General features: G+C 44.5%; 1 protein-coding gene across 4 annotated transcripts in view; it reads right to left on the bottom strand.

Moving 5' to 3' along the window:
* LOC137347661 (rap guanine nucleotide exchange factor 1-like) overlaps positions 1-18,741 on the bottom strand; it is a 196,543-nt gene that overhangs the window by 62,369 nt on the left and 115,433 nt on the right. For all 4 annotated transcript variants that reach the window (XM_068012322.1, XM_068012319.1, XM_068012321.1 and 1 more), the window contains exon 10: positions 8,496-8,698. In XM_068012322.1, the coding sequence (XP_067868423.1) occupies positions 8,496-8,698 (203 nt within the window). The remainder of the gene's footprint in view (positions 1-8,495; positions 8,699-18,741) is intronic.

Here is an 18,741-nt window from a genome sequence, read left to right on the forward strand (position 1 = left end):
ACACACACACACACACACACACACACAGAGATAGAGACAGAAATGGTCAATAGTAAATGCAGCAAACTACAACTTGGAAGATAAGATATTTTGTGTTACAAGAAGTCAATTGTTAAAGCTGAAATGTTTACACAACTTTACAGTTTAATTAAGATCTTTCATTTTTGATATTCGCAGTGGTGCTCAGTAGATGCTTTCCTGCAGTATTTCATGTAGAATTTATTCAAGCAACATTTTACTGACAAGTCACCTTTGACATTTCTTTTTCTCTCCCAACCTCCCCAAGGACAGAGTCTCAGTTGAAATAACTTTTTACATTTGGTTTCAACTACGCAGCATAACTTACCATGTGGAACATTTCATTCTTGGAGATGTTCACACAAATAATACTAATCAGAAAAGGCAAATAACTCACTTTAAATGCTGGATTTGTCAAATTATCCTTCAAAGACCATGGACAATCTGAGTAGAATCACTACCGGTGGAGGTCCCTTTAATCCTGTATCATGTAATCATTTCTTCCCTTATGTATGTAATACTTATACAGGGTCCATCCTTAGTTTTTTCCAACCAAGGAAGGTAGGCAGTGCAAAGTTTTCTGAAGGAACCCAAAAGCATGGGTATCAGCCATTTTAGAAGTATAGCCATTCTTTAAATTTTTTTCTGTCACCCCCACCACCACAAGCCGTGCCCAAATTTCAAGAAACAAAATAAGTTTTCACAATTTCTGTTGATACAGTTCAGTACACGAGACATCCAATTTCTTTGGCGAGAAGTGTTCAAAATCATGAGGGACCTAATCTGGGCAGAGAGAGAGAATTTGTTCCCATTGTCTTTGGAACTCTTCTTCCCCAGAGAGCAGTGGTGGGTCAGTGCGCGCGTGTAAATGCGTGCGTATGTATGCGTATTGGCGGAAGGGTTGAGAACCAGAGGACATAGATTTAAGGAGACTGGCAAAAGAACCAAAGGCAACATGAGGAAAAGTTTTTTTTTTAAAAAACACAGCAAGGGGTTAGAATCTGAAATCCACAGCCTGAAGGGTGGTGGAGGCAGATTTATTTGTGGCTTTCAAAAGGGAATTGGATTAGCACCTGAAAAGAAAATAAATTACAAGGCTACGGGGGAAAAGTGTTCTCTTGCAGAGAACCAGCATGGACTCGACAGGCCAAATGGTCTCCTTCTGTGCTCTAACCATTCTATGATTCTAAGTGTTTCCTCTCTGCACCTCCTCCAGACAGATTGACAGTTCAGGAATTCATTGTTTATTCATCTGAATACATTTTAGTGATAGCAAGATCACATTTGGAGAGACTGCAATGGGCTCGAAACCAAATAAAATATGAAATTAGTCTGAATTGATGCTGTTTTTTGATCGTCATTCAGTGCCCAGAAAAAAGCACGAGGCATCTTGCTTAGAAATAAGTTGTATAAACTGCAAAATATCTGCATTACTAATAAATTTTTTGCAATCCTTCAATAGTCAATGGATTTGCTGTGCTTATGTGCCACTGAATAAAGCTGCCAATTTCAATTGTTTCACTTTTGTGCAGTAAACTGCAAAGATGATTAGCTACAGCTGTGTATTTTTTTTAAAGAGCTGTGCAGCATTTCACAGCACAATGAAATCTATCTGATCATCCTTGGTGCATTGTAAACTGTGGTACTGCAGGGGTTGGGGGTTGGTGGAGGAGGCGGAGTGATTGAGAGCTCTTTCCGTGGTGTTAAGTTGGTTCCAAAATTACATCTGATTTCAAATTTGAACTTAGTCGACCTTACGTAACAGACTCAGTAATCGGATAATCAGAGAATCTTAAAGCACGGAATTCGGCCAGCCAGTCAGCCCATTGTATCTGAGCTAACTCTTTGAAATATCTATCCCATTAGTCCCAGTCCCCTGCTCTTTCCCCATAGCCTTGTAAATTTTTCCTTTTACATTCAATTCCCTTTTGAAAGTTACTATTGAATCTGCTTTCACTACCCTTTCAGGCATTGAATTCCAGATCATAACACTTGCTGCATAAGAAAATTGCTCGTCCCTCCTCTGGTTCTTTGGTCAATTGCATTAAATCTGTGCCTTCTGTTTAATAACCCATCAACCACTGGTAACAGTTTTCCTTATTTACTTTATCATAACCCCGCAGAATTTTGAGCACCTCTATTAAATCTCTCCTCTCCATTAAGTAAAACAATCCCAGCTTCTCCAATCTCTTCATATAACTGAACTTCCGCATCCCTGGCCAGCTAAGTCTGCAGTACTCCAGGGCACTGCTGATGAATGACTAGCCAATCCATATTCCTTTTTTTGGGAGCTAGAGAGGCAGACCTGCCATTGGGGCTAGGATTCTTCTCACTCAACCAGAAATAACTAAACCAATATCCTAATGAACAGGACGATCCCGGCTAAACACGGGGCTGGAAGGTGACCAGTGATCTGTGCTGGTAAACTGATTAAACTTGAGCAATACTATGTCTTGGAGAACCCTAGGCCTTTGGCACTTGCTAACGCCTTCTGAGTGTGCACTCCAGATCAAAAACTGTGTGGATTTTGCAGTAATTTGGTTTGGATGGTGCACGAGTTTCTATGCATGTCAATCATCTGGCTTGACTGAAAAAATAAAATCATGGTGAAACTAAAAGTTTTATAATCAAAAATCCTCTCAATGTTTTACATGTGTTTTTTTTTTAAATAGTCAAGAAACCAGAAAATGACACTTTTTTTTTATATAAAGGTATTAAAAAACTTTAACCTCAAGCGTTTGAGCAGAATCGTGCCTCAGTGCTCTAAATTCACTGGACTATCTTCAAACATGGCAGACCTGCCTGCCATTTGGAGGCGTTTGCGTGAGTTAGTCATGAAAATATGCTTGGGTCAACAGAAAATATGGTCACTTCCCCCATACTATTTCAATAACTGCACCATTTAAAAATATAGTCGAATTACTATGGCCAACTTTATGCTTTCAAATCTTTCAAGTAAACATATGTAAAGCACTATTTTTCCAAAGAAATGCCAGAAATCTAGACTTTATTGTTCTGTTTTCTGAAGAACGTAAATTACTGGTAAGACAGTGCAAAAAATGCATGGCTTGGTTTGCACTTGAACCACAGCACGAGAGTTGAACACAGGATCATAATATAAAAGGTTTCTCTGTAAAATCCTTCCATCCAAAGTATTAAAATTTCAAATTTATAGTTAATGGCTTAATCCTTGGTACATTAAATACAATAAGTAGCATCTCAATGGAAAGTGATTAAAAGATGAAGGATAACAATGCACTACAAAATACATAAGAAAATGTCAAGCTTGCCGAAAGTATCACGAGCCATTCCCATTCTAAGCAGCAACTAAATATCAATTCTCAGTTTTCAAATTAGAAAAGACTGCATCTTTCCAAGAAAGTTGAAAATCCCATCAACGATGGTCTATCTTCGAAGATGCAAAGGAAACGCAACATTCAACAGACTAACCATCCCAAAAATAATCTGTCCCATTTGCATAACCCATTCAAACTATGATGTTGAATTCAAATGCTCATTTATGACATTTAATTAGGTAATGAGAAACTTTGCATGTTACCATCCATAATCTAAATGTAATCCTTTTAAATAGTGTCATTAGCCAAAGGACAGCTGGCTGCGTTTGCTGACAACGCAACCACTAGGTGGCACAGTGCTAGCACATGCGCAAATGCAGCTTCCTCCACTGAAACATGGCTGTGTGCAACGTTGAGGCAGCTACCAGGATTAAAGATGGCGCTGTTCAATTTATCACAGAAAAACAACTTCAACCCAAAAGTCCCTTCCATCAGTCCCTCCTGCGCCCATCTGCTCACCACTGACTCCCTGCTGCCTCCCCTGAAGCACTCGCTACAGCCTCGCCGTTCGCCCCCACCCCCAGCTACTTGTTCCAGACCTCGCCACTGCTCTCCTCCTTCCCCTCGGCCAATTGTTCTCCGCCCCTCGCCCCCACCCCAACCGCCATCACCCTGCTCTCTGGACGCTCGCTCCCCGCTCTTCCCCACCCCCCCTCTTCCCCCAGATGCTAGTTCTAGGCCGCGACACTTCCCTCCTCTCGACCACTTGCTCTCACATTCGATGTTCCCTGTCGCGCTGCCCGGAGAAGCAAGGTGGGCTTCAAGGGGTGACGGGGCGATGTAGGAGCGAGTGGCCGAGAGGAGGGAAGCGGAGCGGCCTGGAGCTAGCAGCTGGAGGGATCGGGAGGGGAGCGAGCAGCCGGACAGCAGGGTGGTGGGGAGGAAGTGTTGAGCAAGCGGCTAGAGAGTGGGGTGGTGAGGAGTGGGAAACAATCAGTGGAGGGAGGGGGAGAAGAAGCAGTGGCGAGGTCTGGAGCGAGCGGCTGGGGGAAGGGGGGGGGGGGGAAAAAAGAGAGAGGAGTGGCCAGTGGGGAGGAGTGGGAGAAAGCAGCGAAGGCGGGAGCGCGGCCAGTGGGGCAGGAGTGAGTAACTGGGGAGAAGCGGGCGGGGGGGAAGTGAGTAGCGGGGATTGAGCTCCAGTCTCCAAGTGCCTCATTCAGACGCTTGATAACATTGGCGTTATGCAGTGACGCATACGCCAATTAGTCCTGGCAAGGCTTTGGCTGCGCATGTGCAGCATTTCACGGAGAGGAGACCGTTTGCCTGTTTGTGCATGCGCGCAGCTTGGTGCACTCTGTCAGTCATTGGCAGGCCGCTGCGTTGTCAGGAGTCACTTTGTTTACACAAAGCAGAACTCATCCCACAAGCTGTCGTTTCCATCCTCAAGTATTCCAGTTGTGAAATACTTGATCTTGCAAACTCAGCCATCAACACAACTCTGAAATTTTGACAATTTCTAATGTCTTATAATAGCACAAAATTACAAAGCAGCAATACTGGTATAATCCTGCACATGTGCATAATTAAAAACTTGCAATATTGCTTTGATAGTGTTAAAAAACACCATTTTAGGTTTAACCTCATATGCTTTGTATCCAATGTGCATACAACCAAAAAGGTCCCCAATACACGCAGGTTTAAGTAACTACAAAATGTGACAATGAGCACCATTAATACTGACCATTATGGAGACACACATTGAGTGTCTAGCAAACGGTGCAAAAAGGTAAACAAGACTAGGGAAGGAACAAAATAAATGAACAAAAGCATTTTGGAAATTAAAAAAATAAGTACGACATAAAACGCTATATCCAACATATTTTCCGAACACTTGGATAGCTAATGTCTGTATTGGTTGTTTCCTCGTGAAAGGAGGGTGGTCTCAGATTTACCCATTGACATTTTAAAAATTATAAGCAAACGCTCTAATACAATTCTAACTGGTTGGAAATTGCAGTCTGATAAGAAATACAATGACACAGACTGCATTATGTCTCTAAGCATAAAAGTTACAAGGAAGACCCTTTATAAATAAAATTTATGATATAACAAGCCATGCAAAAAGAATACCTTTATTTAGGTGTAAGCTTATGGCAGCTTAAATGAACTCAAGCTTCCCTCTGCACTTTCGATCCCAAACGCTAAACTGGTTGGCTTAATCGACAATAAACATGTAACATTTTGATGGGCCATGCAGCAAAACCAAATTCAACAATACTTAGCATCAACTTGCCCATCAGTTGCATCCTTAAATCATATAGCAGCAAAAAGGACAGGGGAAATGTGAAGTTTGACAATGAACTATGAAAGCTGAATAGATCAAGATGATTAGTCTTTGAATTAGTAGTTTAAACAAAATGGAGCCAAATGCTTCATTCTGTACCAAAACAGACAGGCACATTAAAATTTACAAAGTACATGGACCTAGTATGCGTGTGCAGGGAAAGGAAAGGGGGGGGGGAAAGAGAGAAAGGGCGGGGGAGAGAGAAAGGGGGGGGGGGGGGAGAGAAAGGGGGGGGGGGGGAGAGAAAGGGGGGGGGGGGGAGAGAAAGGGGGGGGGGGGGAGAGAAAGGGGGGGGGGAAGAGAAAGGGGGGGGGGAAGAGAAAGGGGGGGGGGGAAGAGAAAGGGGGGGGGGGAAGAGAAAGGGGGGGGGGGGAAGAGAAAGGGGGGGGGGAAGAGAAAGGGGGGGGGGAAGAGAAAGGGGGGGGGGAAGAGAAAGGGGGGGGGGAAGAGAAAGGGGGGGGGGAAGAGAAAGGGGGGGGGGAAGAGAAAGGGGGGGGGGAAGAGAAAGGGGGGGGGAAGAGAAAGGGGGGGGGAAGAGAAAGGGGGGGGGGGAGAGAAAGGGGGGGGGGGAGAGAGAGAAAGGGGGGGGGGAGAGAAAGGGGGGGGGGGAGAAAGGGGGGGGGGGAGAAAGGGGGGGGGAGAAAGGGGGGGGGAGAGAAAGGGGGGGGGGGAGAGAAAGGGGGGGGGGAGAGAAAGGGGGGGGGGAGAGAAAGGGGGGGGGGAGAGAAAGGGGGGGGGGAGAGAAAGGGGGGGGGGAGAGAAAGGGGGGGGGGAGAGAAAGGGGGGGGGGAGAGAAAGGGGGGGGGAGAGAAAGGGGGGGGGGAGAGAAAGGGGGGGGGGAGAGAAAGGGGGGGGGGAGAGAAAGGGGGGGGGGAGAGAAAGGGGGGGGGGAGAGAAAGGGGGGGGGGAGAGAAAGGGGGGGGAGAGAAAGGGGGGGGAGAGAAAGGGGGGGGAGAGAAAGGGGGGGGAGAGAAAGGGGGGGGAGAGAAAGGGGGGGGAGAGAAAGGGGGGGGAGAGAAAGGGGGGGGAGAGAAAGGGGGGGGAGAGAAAGGGGGGGGAGAGAAAGGGGGGGGAGAGAAAGGGGGGGGAGAGAAAGGGGGGGGAGAGAAAGGGGGGGGAGAGAAAGGGGGGGGAGAGAAAGGGGGGGGAGAGAAAGGGGGGGGAGAGAAAGGGGGGGGAGAGAAAGGGGGGGGAGAGAAAGGGGGGGGAGAGAAAGGGGGGGGAGAGAAAGGGGGGGAAGAGAAAGGGGGGGAAGAGAAAGGGGGGGAAGAGAAAGGGGGGGAAGAGAAAGGGGGGGAAGAGAAAGGGGGGGGAGAGAAAGGGGGGGGAGAGAAAGGGGGGGGAGAGAAAGGGGGGGGAGAGAAAGGGGGGGGAGAGAGAAAGGGGGGGGAGAGAAAGGGGGGGGAGAGAGAAAGGGGGGGAGAGAGAAAGGGGGGGAGAGAGAAAGGGGGGGGAGGGAGAGAAAGGGGGGGGAGGGAGAGAAAGGGGGGGGAGGGAGAGAAAGGGGGGGGAGGGAGAGAAAGGGGGGGGAGGGAGAGAAAGGGGGGGGAGGGAGAGAAAGGGGGGGGAGGGAGAGAAAGGGGGGGGAGGGAGAGAAAGGGGGGGGAGGGAGAGAAAGGGGGGGGGAGGGAGAGAAAGGGGGGGGAGGGAGAGAAAGGGGGGGGAGGGAGAGAAAGGGGGGGGAGGGAGAGAAAGGGGGGGGAGGGAGAGAAAGGGGGGGAGGGAGAGAAAGGGGGGGGGAGGGAGAGAAAGGGGGGGGGAGGGAGAGAAAGGGGGGGGGAGGGAGAGAAAGGGGGGGGGAGGGAGAGAAAGGGGGGGGAGGGAGAGAAAGGGGGGGGAGGGAGAGAAAGGGGGGGGAGGGAGAGAAAGGGGGGGGGGAGGGAGAGAAAGGGGGGGGGGAGGGAGAGAAAGGGGGGGGGAGGGAGAGAAAGGGGGGGAGAGAGGGAAAGAAAGGAAGAAAGGAAGAGAGAGAGCGCAAGCACGCACCGAAGTGTTAAGCAATGACCGTACTCACCAAAGACTGCAATGCACTGCAATCAACCATATACCTAGAAAATTCAGGTTCAACATCTAACTGGCCAAAGTAAGCTCAAAATTTAGACTGATCTCTTTCCTTGCCTGAAAATAATTTCCCTTTGGCCAACCAGTTTTCTTCACTCCACAAAAAAGTATAAATGGTCCTAATAATCTAAGCATTATATATGAAACACAACCTCGAGCCTTAATGAAAAGCAAGCTGTACTGCAGATACCGCAGGAAGACCTGGAAGGGCTTAGCTTGGGACTGAATGAGAAACAAAGGCTGCAACTGATCATGGTATTTCACACTACGCAAAGTGCAACTTGTCAAAAATAATAATGTGATGTTATTTTCAAGAAGTTAAACATCAAGTGTACATTTAAATGAAAAAAGTTATCACTGTCGTGGTCAATTCCATTTTCTATTTTAATATGTCTGAACACTGAATTAACCAAAATATCTTTATTGAATATACAATCCATTTTGACATTAAGCTAAGTTATGCGAAGCAAGAAATGACTGTGTAAAACATAATGCATCAGCAATTAAAAAGTATATTTAGTTAGGCACTTATTTAAATCCTTTCCATCCAATAACCATAGAATTAATTAAAAAGACAACCATAGATGATAAAATCTGTGCCAAGCATCTTAAAATGGGAAAAATGTATGTTAACTGTAGCCCAGCGAAGTGATTCCTTTCCATCAGTTACACTTCCCTCCACCCCATCCCCTTATCTCAGGTTTACAAGCCTTGTAACTGAACCCTAATACATCCAGACGTTTATGTATTCCTGGCAAAAACAAAGTCAAACTCACCAGCTGCCTTTGTTTGGGTGGGAGAACTGGAGGAGGCAGAATCTCAAGAGATGAATCAGTGCTGTTGAAGGGGTCATTGAATCCATAGACTTCCTGAAACCGTTTGTTTCTCTGCTCATAAATATGCTCATTCTGTGGTGTCTGGTAAAAAACGTGAGGCTGCGGCTCAGAATAATCCTCCACAAACTGCATGTACGCAAGAACTAAAAATTTGGGGAGGGAGGAAAAGGAGAAAACAAATCAGCAAGCTGTATTAAGATGGATTTGCTGTAGTCATCAGTGATAATGGGAACTTATGTTCCTGGTTAAGGCTTTCCACACTAAAAAAAACATCCTACAGCTACAAGATAATGGAAGAAGTGAGGACATCGGAAGAGGGGAGAAAGGAAGGGAGATGTAGACAGAAAAATCCAATTTGTTACAGCAAAGACCTGGGGAATAATTTGTATATGCACCTTATTGACTAAATAAACATAACCCTTCCTTTTTATTTTCTTTTGCTTTTAGAAAAAAGTGTGGGACAAAATAAGTGCTAATTTTTACGAGCGAAGATAAATAAAACAAAGTCCTTGTGCTATATCGCAAGGCTGTCAGCATCTGAAGTAAACAAATAGTTGATTGCTAAACTTAATTTTTACCCAAAATGCTTTACAGCCAATGAAGTACTTTTGAAGTATATTCACGATTGTAATGTAGGACTCTGACTCGAGTCTCAAGTTCATGGCTTCAAATCCAATGCAGAGCACATTATCTAGGCTGGCACGGTGGTGCAATAGTGAGTGTGTGCTGCATTGCTGGAAGCGCCATGTTTTACATCTCAGATGGAGCATTAAACTAGCAGCCTGTCTATCTACAAAAGATCCTGAAGAGCAGGAGTGTGCTTCTGGTGTCTTGGCTGACATTTCTCTCTCAACTAATGCACCAAAACAGATTACCATTTATTTCACAAGCTGTCTGTGGGACTCTCCATGTGCAAACTGGTTACAGCATTTGCCTACAAGACAACAGTGACTTCATTGCCTCTGAATCACTTTAATGTCCAGCAAATGGCTACCCTGAAAACTGTAGCAATGATTTTGGCTGCAACTTGTAGGAAAATGTTGATAAAATTTGCGTTTTACCCTCGAGAACATTAAAGACGCTATATAGATGTAGGAACACAGAAATTGCTAGACAATAAAGGACATCCAGTTTGCCTTTAACCACTCTATTAGTTGCATGATCCAACTATATGGACTTGTTGACTAATCATAGCAATCAATCTCCAACAGAAGCAGACATAACAGGGAAAACCCCAGTGGTAGAATGCTTTGAGAACAATAGGTCCAAAGTCAGCAATTGGTCCCAAGCATTCCACACATGTCTCAAATACTGTATCCCAAAATATTACTTTCTGAAAGAAACATAGCTAATTTGCATTTGAATCAGTACTATTTGCTTCCATGTCCTTAAGGAGCCTGTTCCACAGGTTTACCACTTGTTCACTGAAAAATGTTTCCGCAGATTAGCTTTGAATTTACCCTCCCCCCTCAAGTGCAAGCGGTGACCTCTTGTTCTATTATTTTGAACTACTATTCTGAACAAGGTGAAACTGCTAGTCATAATCTGTATTACCTAGTCCCTTTAGAATCCTAAAAAAGGAAGATCACTCCTTAAACCTTCTCTATTACAGGTAAACACGTCCAATTTACATAATCACTCCTCATAAACCAATCCCTTTGATCACCGATTGCTCTCCTGCATCCTTTCAATAGCTGCAATACCCTTTCTGTGCAGAGATGACTAATTGTATAGTGTGGTCACCAAAGCTACTAAGTATCATCACCTCATTCCATGACAATATGAAAGGCACAATTCAACATGGTGGCTCCTCATCAGAGCCCTTTCCTATCCTGAGTGGTGTGAAACAGGGCTGTGTTCTCGCACCCACACTTTTTGGGATTTTCTTCTCCCTGCTGCTTTCACATGCGTTCAAATCCTCTGAAGAAGGAATTTTCCTCCACACAAGATCAGGGGGCAGGTTGTTCAACCTTGCCCGTCTAAGAGCGAAGTCCAAAGTACGGAAAGTCCTCATCAGAGAACTCCTCTTTGCTGACGATGCTGCTTTAACATCTCACACTGAAGAATGCCTGCAGAGTCTCATCGACAGGTTTGCGTCTGCCTGCAATGAATTTGGCCTAACCATCAGCCTCAAGAAAACGAACATCATGGGGCAGGATGTCAGAAATGCTCCATCCATCAATATTGGCGACCACGCTCTGGAAGTGGTTCAAGAGTTCACCTACCTAGGCTCAACTATCACCAGTAACCTGTCTCTAGATGAAATCAACAAGCGCATGGGTAAGGCTTCCACTGCTATGTCCAGACTGGCCAAGAGAGTGTGGGAAAATGGCGCACTGACACGGAACACAAAAGTCCGAGTGTATCAGGCCTGTGTCCTCAGTACCTTGCTCTACGGCAGCGAGGCCTGGACAACGTATGCCAGCCAAGAGCGACGTCTCAATTCATTCCATCTTCGCTGCCTTCGGAGAATACTTGGCATCAGGTGGCAGGACTATATCTCCAACACAGAAGTCCTTGAAGCGGCCAACACCCCCAGCTTATACACACTACTGAGTCAGCGGCGCTTGAGATGGCTTGGCCATGTGAGCCGCATGGAAGATGGCAGGATCCCCAAAGACACATTGTACAGCGAGCTCGCCACTGGTATCAGACCCACCGGCCGTCCATGTCTCCGTTATAAAGACGTCTGCAAACGTGACATGAAATCGTGTGACATTGATCACAAGTCGTGGGAGTCAGTCGCCAGCATTCGCCAGAGCTGGCGGGCAGCCATAAAGACAGGGCTAAATTGTGGCGAGTCGAAGAGACTTAGTAGTTGGCAGGAAAAAAGACAGAGGCGCAAGGGGAGAGCCAACTGTGCAACAGCCCCAACAAACAAATTTCTCTGCAGCACCTGTGGAAGAGCCTGTCACTCCAGAATTGGCCTTTATAGCCACTCCAGGCGCTGCTTCACAAACCACTGACCACCTCCAGGCGCGTATCCATTGTCTCTCGAGATAAGGAGGCCCAAAGAAGAAGGTCACTACAATGATTTATAATGTGGAAGGATTGCCTACTAATTCAGTTCAATATTCATCTTAAAATACATCCTGATTTGCATTACTGAGTGTTTCAACTTACTGTCACTCAGATGTCTTTCATTTTCCATGCACATTATTTCCTTTCCATTTAAATAATAGTTCCTTACCTTAATTTCATCAGTCACCTGTCTACCTAATTTCCAGGTGTCTATTCAAATCCTCCTGTTGCTTATCCTGTTCAGCGTTGGAGTCTACCAACTTCATTAGCATTCTATCATCTGCAAATTTAGTCATTGCGCTTGTGACTCCCAGCTCCAGGCCATTTATGAAGATATTAAAGAGTGTTCCCAAATCAGAAGACTGCAGAACCCACTGGTAACATTCTCATGGGCTTATGACAATTCACTGTACCACTACCCTCTGGGTTCTACTGGTGAACCAATTCACTAACCATTGTAAAATATTTCTACTGATCACCACTTTATTTTCAGTATCAGCCTTTCTAGAGGAAAAGTATCAAAGGCCTTACTGAAATCCAAGTACACCACATTCTTCACCTTACCCCAATGAAGCTCCTGTCACACAAAATATTATGACCTCAGTTGAGCCAGTTAACTTTAAAACAAGAGACCAAATGAAGAGTTACACAAGATTTCACATTAAGACTTTTACTGTAACAACTAAACTATCAACATTAACTAAACAGTACTTAGTAGTCGCTTGGTGGCGCAGAACTTGAGTACTGCTGAAAGAGACATGCTGTCGAAGCTTCAAGGCAGATGCAAGAATGCCAAATTTCAAAGAGAGCAACAATTTGTACTGCATGAGAAAAAGGGGCTGATTTTTCAAGGCATTGCCATGGAGAATGCACCAGGGAACTATTGTGCCCCACGCTTTAATTCAAAAAAGGCGCAATGCCTGGACATGTTCCTTATGTGTGCAGAGGACAGGCCCCTGCAAAATAAGTATACGTAGTATCTAGCAGACATAAATAAGACTCATTGCGAGCCCAAATGATGATCATAAATTCGTTGTTAATGCAATTCTTAGCACACTCTGGATTGTTCAGTAAGTGCTGTTCAATCGTGGAATCACATCTATTGTTAGACATTGTGTTCTGAGTTTTGCAAGTACGGCTGGTTGAGTGTACTCTGCCTATTGCAAACAACAGAAAGGACATGCTGTTTGATACGATCAGCTAGTCATTGGGATGTACGGCCTACGTACCTGACATCACACTGGCACTGGAATTCATATACCACATTACTCTTGTGTGGTAGGCAGAATGACTTAGGCTTGACAGCGGCATCCTGTTAGTGGAAAAAACCATTTGTGCTGCTACTGCATAGTAGCAGTGCGAAACAGCTAGTTTCACCTGTTTCTCAAATTTTGGAGATACCTTACCCTTCCAAGGTAATTTAAGGTAGACTGGGCACTTTTCAGGTCCGAAAGTGGCGACCTTAGGCCCATTCGTATGTGCGATATACAACATGCACTGGTCTGATCAGGGTAGCCAATATGCTGCAGGAAAGCTTTGATGCACCTTATTTCATCATCAAGCTTACACTGTGAGCAAATGGCTCTGAGCCTATTCATGAGATTGCCGAAAAGGCCAATCTCATAGCACGTGAAGCTATCGGAATTCCAACATTTTTTTTTTAACCCATTCACGGGATGTGGGCGTTGCTGGCCAGACCAGCATTTATTGTCCATTCTTAATTGCCCTGGAGAAGCTGGTGGTGAGCTGCCTTCCTGAACCGCTGCAGTCCACGTGGGGTAGTTACACCCACAGTGCTGTTAGGAAGGGAGTTCCAGGATTTTGACCCAGTGCCAGTGAAGGAATGGTGATATAGTTCCAAGTCAGGAAGGTGTGTGACTTGGAGGGGAACTTGCAGGTGGTGGTGTTCCCATGCATTTGCTGCCCTTGTCTTTCTAGTTGGTAGAGGTCGTGGGTTTGGAAGGTGTTGTCTAAGGAGCCTTGGTGCATTGCTGCAGTGCATCTTGTAGATGGTACATACTGCTGCCACTGAGTCGATGGTGGGGAGTGTGAATGTTTGTGGATGGCGTGACAATCAAGCAGGCTGCTTTGTCCGGGATGGTGTTGAGCTTCTTGAGTGTTGTTGGAGCTGCACCCATCCAGGCAAGTGGAGAGTATTCCATCACACTCCTGACTTGTGCCTTGTAGATGGTGGACAGGCTTTGGGGAGTCAGGAGGTGAGTTACTCGCCTCAGGATTCCTAGCATCTGACCTGCTCTTGTAGCCATGGTATTTATATGGCTACACCAGTTCAGTTTCTGGTCAATGGTAACCACCAGGATGTTGATAGTGGAGGATGCTGCAAGCATAATGCCATTGAATGTCAAGGGGAGATGGCTAGATTCTCTCTTGTTTGACAGTCACAGCCTGGCACTTCTGTGACGCAAATGTTACTTGCCACATCAGCCCAAGACTAGATGTTGTCTGGGTCTTGCTGCATTTTTACATGAACTGCTTCAGTATCTGAGGCGTCGCGAATGGTGCTGAACATTGTGCAATCATCAGCGAACATCCCCACTTCTGACCTTATGATTGAAGGAAGGTCACTGATGAAGCAGCAGATGATGATCAGGCCCAGGACACTACCTTGAGGAACTCCTGCAGTGATGGCCTGGAGAGGGGATGATTGACCTCCAACAACCACAACCATATTCCTCTGCACTAGATATGACTCCAACCAGCGGAGGGTTTTCCCCCTGATTCCCATTGACCTCAGTTTTGCTAGGGCTCCTGATGCCATACTCGGTCAAAGGCTGCCTTGATGTCAAGGGAAGTCACTCTCACCTCACCTCCGGATTTCAGCTCTTTTGTCCATGTTTGAACCAATGCTGTAATGAGGTCAGGAGCGGAGTGGCCCTGGCGGAACCCAAACTTATCACTGGGCAGGTTATTGCTAAGCAAGTGCCGCTTGATGGCGCTGTTGATGACACCTTCCATCACTTCACTGATGATTGACAGTAGACAAATGGGGTGGTAATTGGTCAGGTTAAACTTGTCCTGCTTTTTGTGTACAGGACATACTTGGGCAATTTTCCACATTGCCGGGTAGACACCAGTGTTGTCACTGTACTTAAACAGCTTGGCTAGGGGTGCAGCAAGTTCTGGAGCACAGGTCTTCAGTACTATTGCTGGAATATTGTCAGGGGCCATAGCTTTTGCAGTATCCAGTGCCTTCAATCGTTTCTTGATATCACGTGGAGTGAATCGAATTGGCTGAAGTCTGGCACCTGTGATGCTGGGGACTTCAGGAGGACGCCGAGATGCATCATCAACTCAGCACTTCTGGCTGATTGTTGCAAATGCTTCAGCCTTATCTTTCACACTTCTCTTTCAGCATCGCTGAGCAGGTTATTGCTAAGCAAGTGCCGCTCGATAGTACTGATACACCTTCCATCACTTTACGGATGATTGACAGTAGACTGATGGGGCGGTAATTGGCTGGTTGGACTTGCTGGTCTATAGTTTCCTGGATCACTTTTGCAAACTTTTTTTAAAAATTGGAGTGATATTTGCCTCTCTCAAGTCCCCAAATACCTTTCCAGTATTCAGTGATTTGTGGCATTGTTCCTACAAATTCCACCCTTATTTCCTCAAGGTTCCTTGGATTGTTCAGCCTGAGATTTATTGACCTTAAGGTTGCACAGCTGTTCTAATTACCCAGAAACGAATAAGCATGAACTGTATTACAGAAGGAAATACTGTGAAGATCAGGCAACATCTGGAGAAACAGCAGCAAGTTGACATTTCAGGTTGAATACCATAACTCAGTCCTGAAGAAATTCCGTTTCTCTAGAGATGCTGTTTTCAGCTTTGTTTTGTTTTCAGATTCCCAGAATTTGCAGTATTTTCCTTTATCAGTCTAACAATTGTTATATGCAACTAATTTCATGTAATATTTTAGAATTTATTTACTTCCAATGACTTTGGCTGCACTTTGCACAGGGGCCATTTGCAGCCTGCTTCCTTTCATCTGTGGGCCTGAGCAGACTTATTGCTCAATGCTTTGTGTCTCCATTTGTAATCTTCTGAGCTATCAAATATCAACTGAACTGATATTAAATGAAATCCCTTTCCTCTTTCTTGGCCTCCAAAAACAGGTTGAGCAATGTTATTTGGAGCTTCAAAATAGCAAATGAAAGTGCTTTATTAAAACAGAGTTAATTACTAGACCAGTTCAAAATCTATTTTTCCCTCTTCCTTATGGGGTTGTACTCTAAGCAACTACACATGGCAGAATGATTTAATTCAAGAACTTATAGTATGTCTCCTAAAGACAGCATTAGAGAGTCTACTCAATCATAAAAGGATTATCAAACTGCTATGCTGTGTTGTACCTGTAATGAACCTTTTTCTAACATAGAAAATAGGAGGAGGGGGCCATTCGGCTCTTCGAGCCTGCTCCACCATTCATTATGATGGCTGATCATCCAACTCAGTAGCCTGTTCCCACTTTCGCCCTGTAGCCTTTGATCCCTTTAGACTCACGAACTATATCTAACTCCTTCTTGAAAACATTCAATGTTTTGGCCTCAACTGCTTTCTGTGGTAGCGAATTCCACAGGCTCACCACTCTCTGGGTGAAGAAATTTCTCTCAGTCCTGAAAGGTTTACCCCATATCCTTAGACAATGACCCCTGGTTCTGGACTCCCCCACCATCGGGAGCATCCTTCCTGCATCTACCCTGTCAAGTCCTATTGGAATTTTAAGGTTTCTATGAGATTCCCCTGTCACTCTTCTGAACTCCAACAAATATAATCCTAACCGACTCAATCTCTCCTCATAAGTCAGTCTCGCCATCCCAGGAATCAGTCTGGTAAACCTTCGCTGCACTCTCTCTAAAGCAAGAACATCCTTCCTCAGATAAGGAGACTAAAACTGCACACTTTTCTGAAGTACACTGATTGCACAACACCAGAATAAGTTTCTCACAGCTAGGTCTTTCTTCCTCTTCAGCTACTATACAGGAAAAGGCGCTGTTCTGGGACAAGTATTCATTCAATAGGAATGTATACATGATTTTGCAATTAACCACATTTATATCATCTCAATTCTGTGCAGATGCTGTCTACATCACATCCTACTTAGTTCCTATGTAAAATGGGTGCAATGTTTCATTGCAAATAAAGACAAAGCTTCAAGCTGTTGCACATAGCATTAAGTGAAGAAAATCAAATTCTCCATGTTATCTTATTTAGAACAGATGTTCATTGACAAAGTGCCTTTTGGAGATGACTGGAAAAATGAGAGCAGCTGTTTCCGAATTCCAAGCTTAGATCGACATTCCATCTGTAATACTGCTATTATATTACAAATGGAGATATGGAGACACTGAAGAAAAACCCAAAATTATCAAGACATATATACATGCATATACTACATCTATGATTACTTTAATTTTGCAATTACACACTTGGGGGAAAATTTCCAATATATTAGCAGGTGGGCAGAGATGGCTCACACGCTAATTTCATACCAATTAAATCTTAATCCAACAATTGCATGGCATTCTTCAGTAGCCTGGGGGCAAACCAGTGAAGATGCTGGACAGCACTTGTAACTTGTTTTGCATTCATAGCTGGTGAACACTGGCCTTTATAGTCCAAAGTAATAAGTGTTACCAACAGTAGCTTAAAAGCAAGGAATGTCTTACGTTTTGATTTGATTTTTTTTTTTGAAGAGGATGGAAAAGGTAAAACTAAAATTCCTAGTACAACAGTAAGGTTACTAGATCCTAGAAATGGATCCTGAACCTTCCCCCCCAACCCCCATCATACCAGCTGCCATACTTACAGTACTTTAATACCTGGCAACCTAAGGTATAGGAAAACTATGAATTATCGTACTGCCAATGACTTCTACCCACAGTCTATACATGCAGTATACATTTTGACCTTGTATCACTGGCTGTATCTTCCTATTCCTGATGTTATGAAAGTACTTCCATTTTTTTATATCTTTGTGAGGACTCGTTCTAAAATTGTGGAAATGGATTCCTTTGGAGGACGGATGTGATTCCATAGATGCTGGACTTTGTTCAGGTCATTGGGACTTTACTTAAAAACACTCACTGGATGTCACATGTCTTCAGCTAAGCAGGTACCTTCTGACTATGGGAGTTGTTTACAAAGAAGTGACATGTCAAGATTTATGGTGTTGGTTTTGTTTTGAATTGTTTTGAGTCAGTTGGGTTTGCAGCCTGCTGAGAAGCACCCAGCTCATCCTTTCTCCACCTCCCTGAGAAACCCCAAGAATCCAGTATGTGATAGCTGAAACTCCTAATGCCGCATTTCTCCTGGAAAGCGTACCAGACTAATCCTTGATGGCACCAGAAGAGAACTGCTCCAAAAGGATTCCAATGACAGCTGTCTACATGTATTTGGGATGCCAGAAAAGGAACTGATATCATTCCATATTTTCCTTCAAGAATTAACAAATAATTGGCCAAAGTATTTTTTTTGTCTATTTTTGTAAAGTGATCTCTGAAGAGAAAACCTCGTTTTTTAACCGGTGTGAGAAAGTGTTGGGCTAAGTTAGAAGGGAACTTTTATATTTCAATCTGTGTGCTAATGTTTTGCATCTGTACGAATAAGTCTTGTTTTATAAGTTGATAATTTTGTTGTTTATCAATGAAACCTGGTTGGTGGATTTTATTCTGAAATAAAAAGAGTATATAATTGGCCATATCGGTAACTGGTCAAACATCTAAATGTATGTTGTGACCTGTGGAGAAGTGGAACTAGAGAAAGACACTGCACTCCTCCACCATAGTCTAACACTGATATACACTGAGATTTAGACTGTCATGAGTATGAAAGAACACTATGCACTGCAACACTAATTTTAAATCAAAACTGTTGGTCAAGAAGTTTAACACAGACTACAATTTAAACTTAGTTTGAAAAACTTTTTTTTTTAAATCATTCTCAGAAAATGGGCATTGTTAGCATGGCCAGCATTTATTCCTCACCCCTAGGTACCCTCAAGGAGGCAGTGGTGAGCCACTTTCTTGTAACACTGCAGCCAATGTGGTGAGGGGATCCCACAGCCCCATTAAGCGGGAGTTACAGAATTCTGACCTAGCTCTAATTAAGGATAGTGAGAGACTTGGAGGTGAACCTGGAAGGA

This window comes from Heterodontus francisci, chromosome 32 (assembly GCF_036365525.1).
Source record: "Heterodontus francisci isolate sHetFra1 chromosome 32, sHetFra1.hap1, whole genome shotgun sequence".
In the NCBI taxonomy this organism is placed as follows: domain Eukaryota; kingdom Metazoa; phylum Chordata; class Chondrichthyes; order Heterodontiformes; family Heterodontidae; genus Heterodontus; species Heterodontus francisci.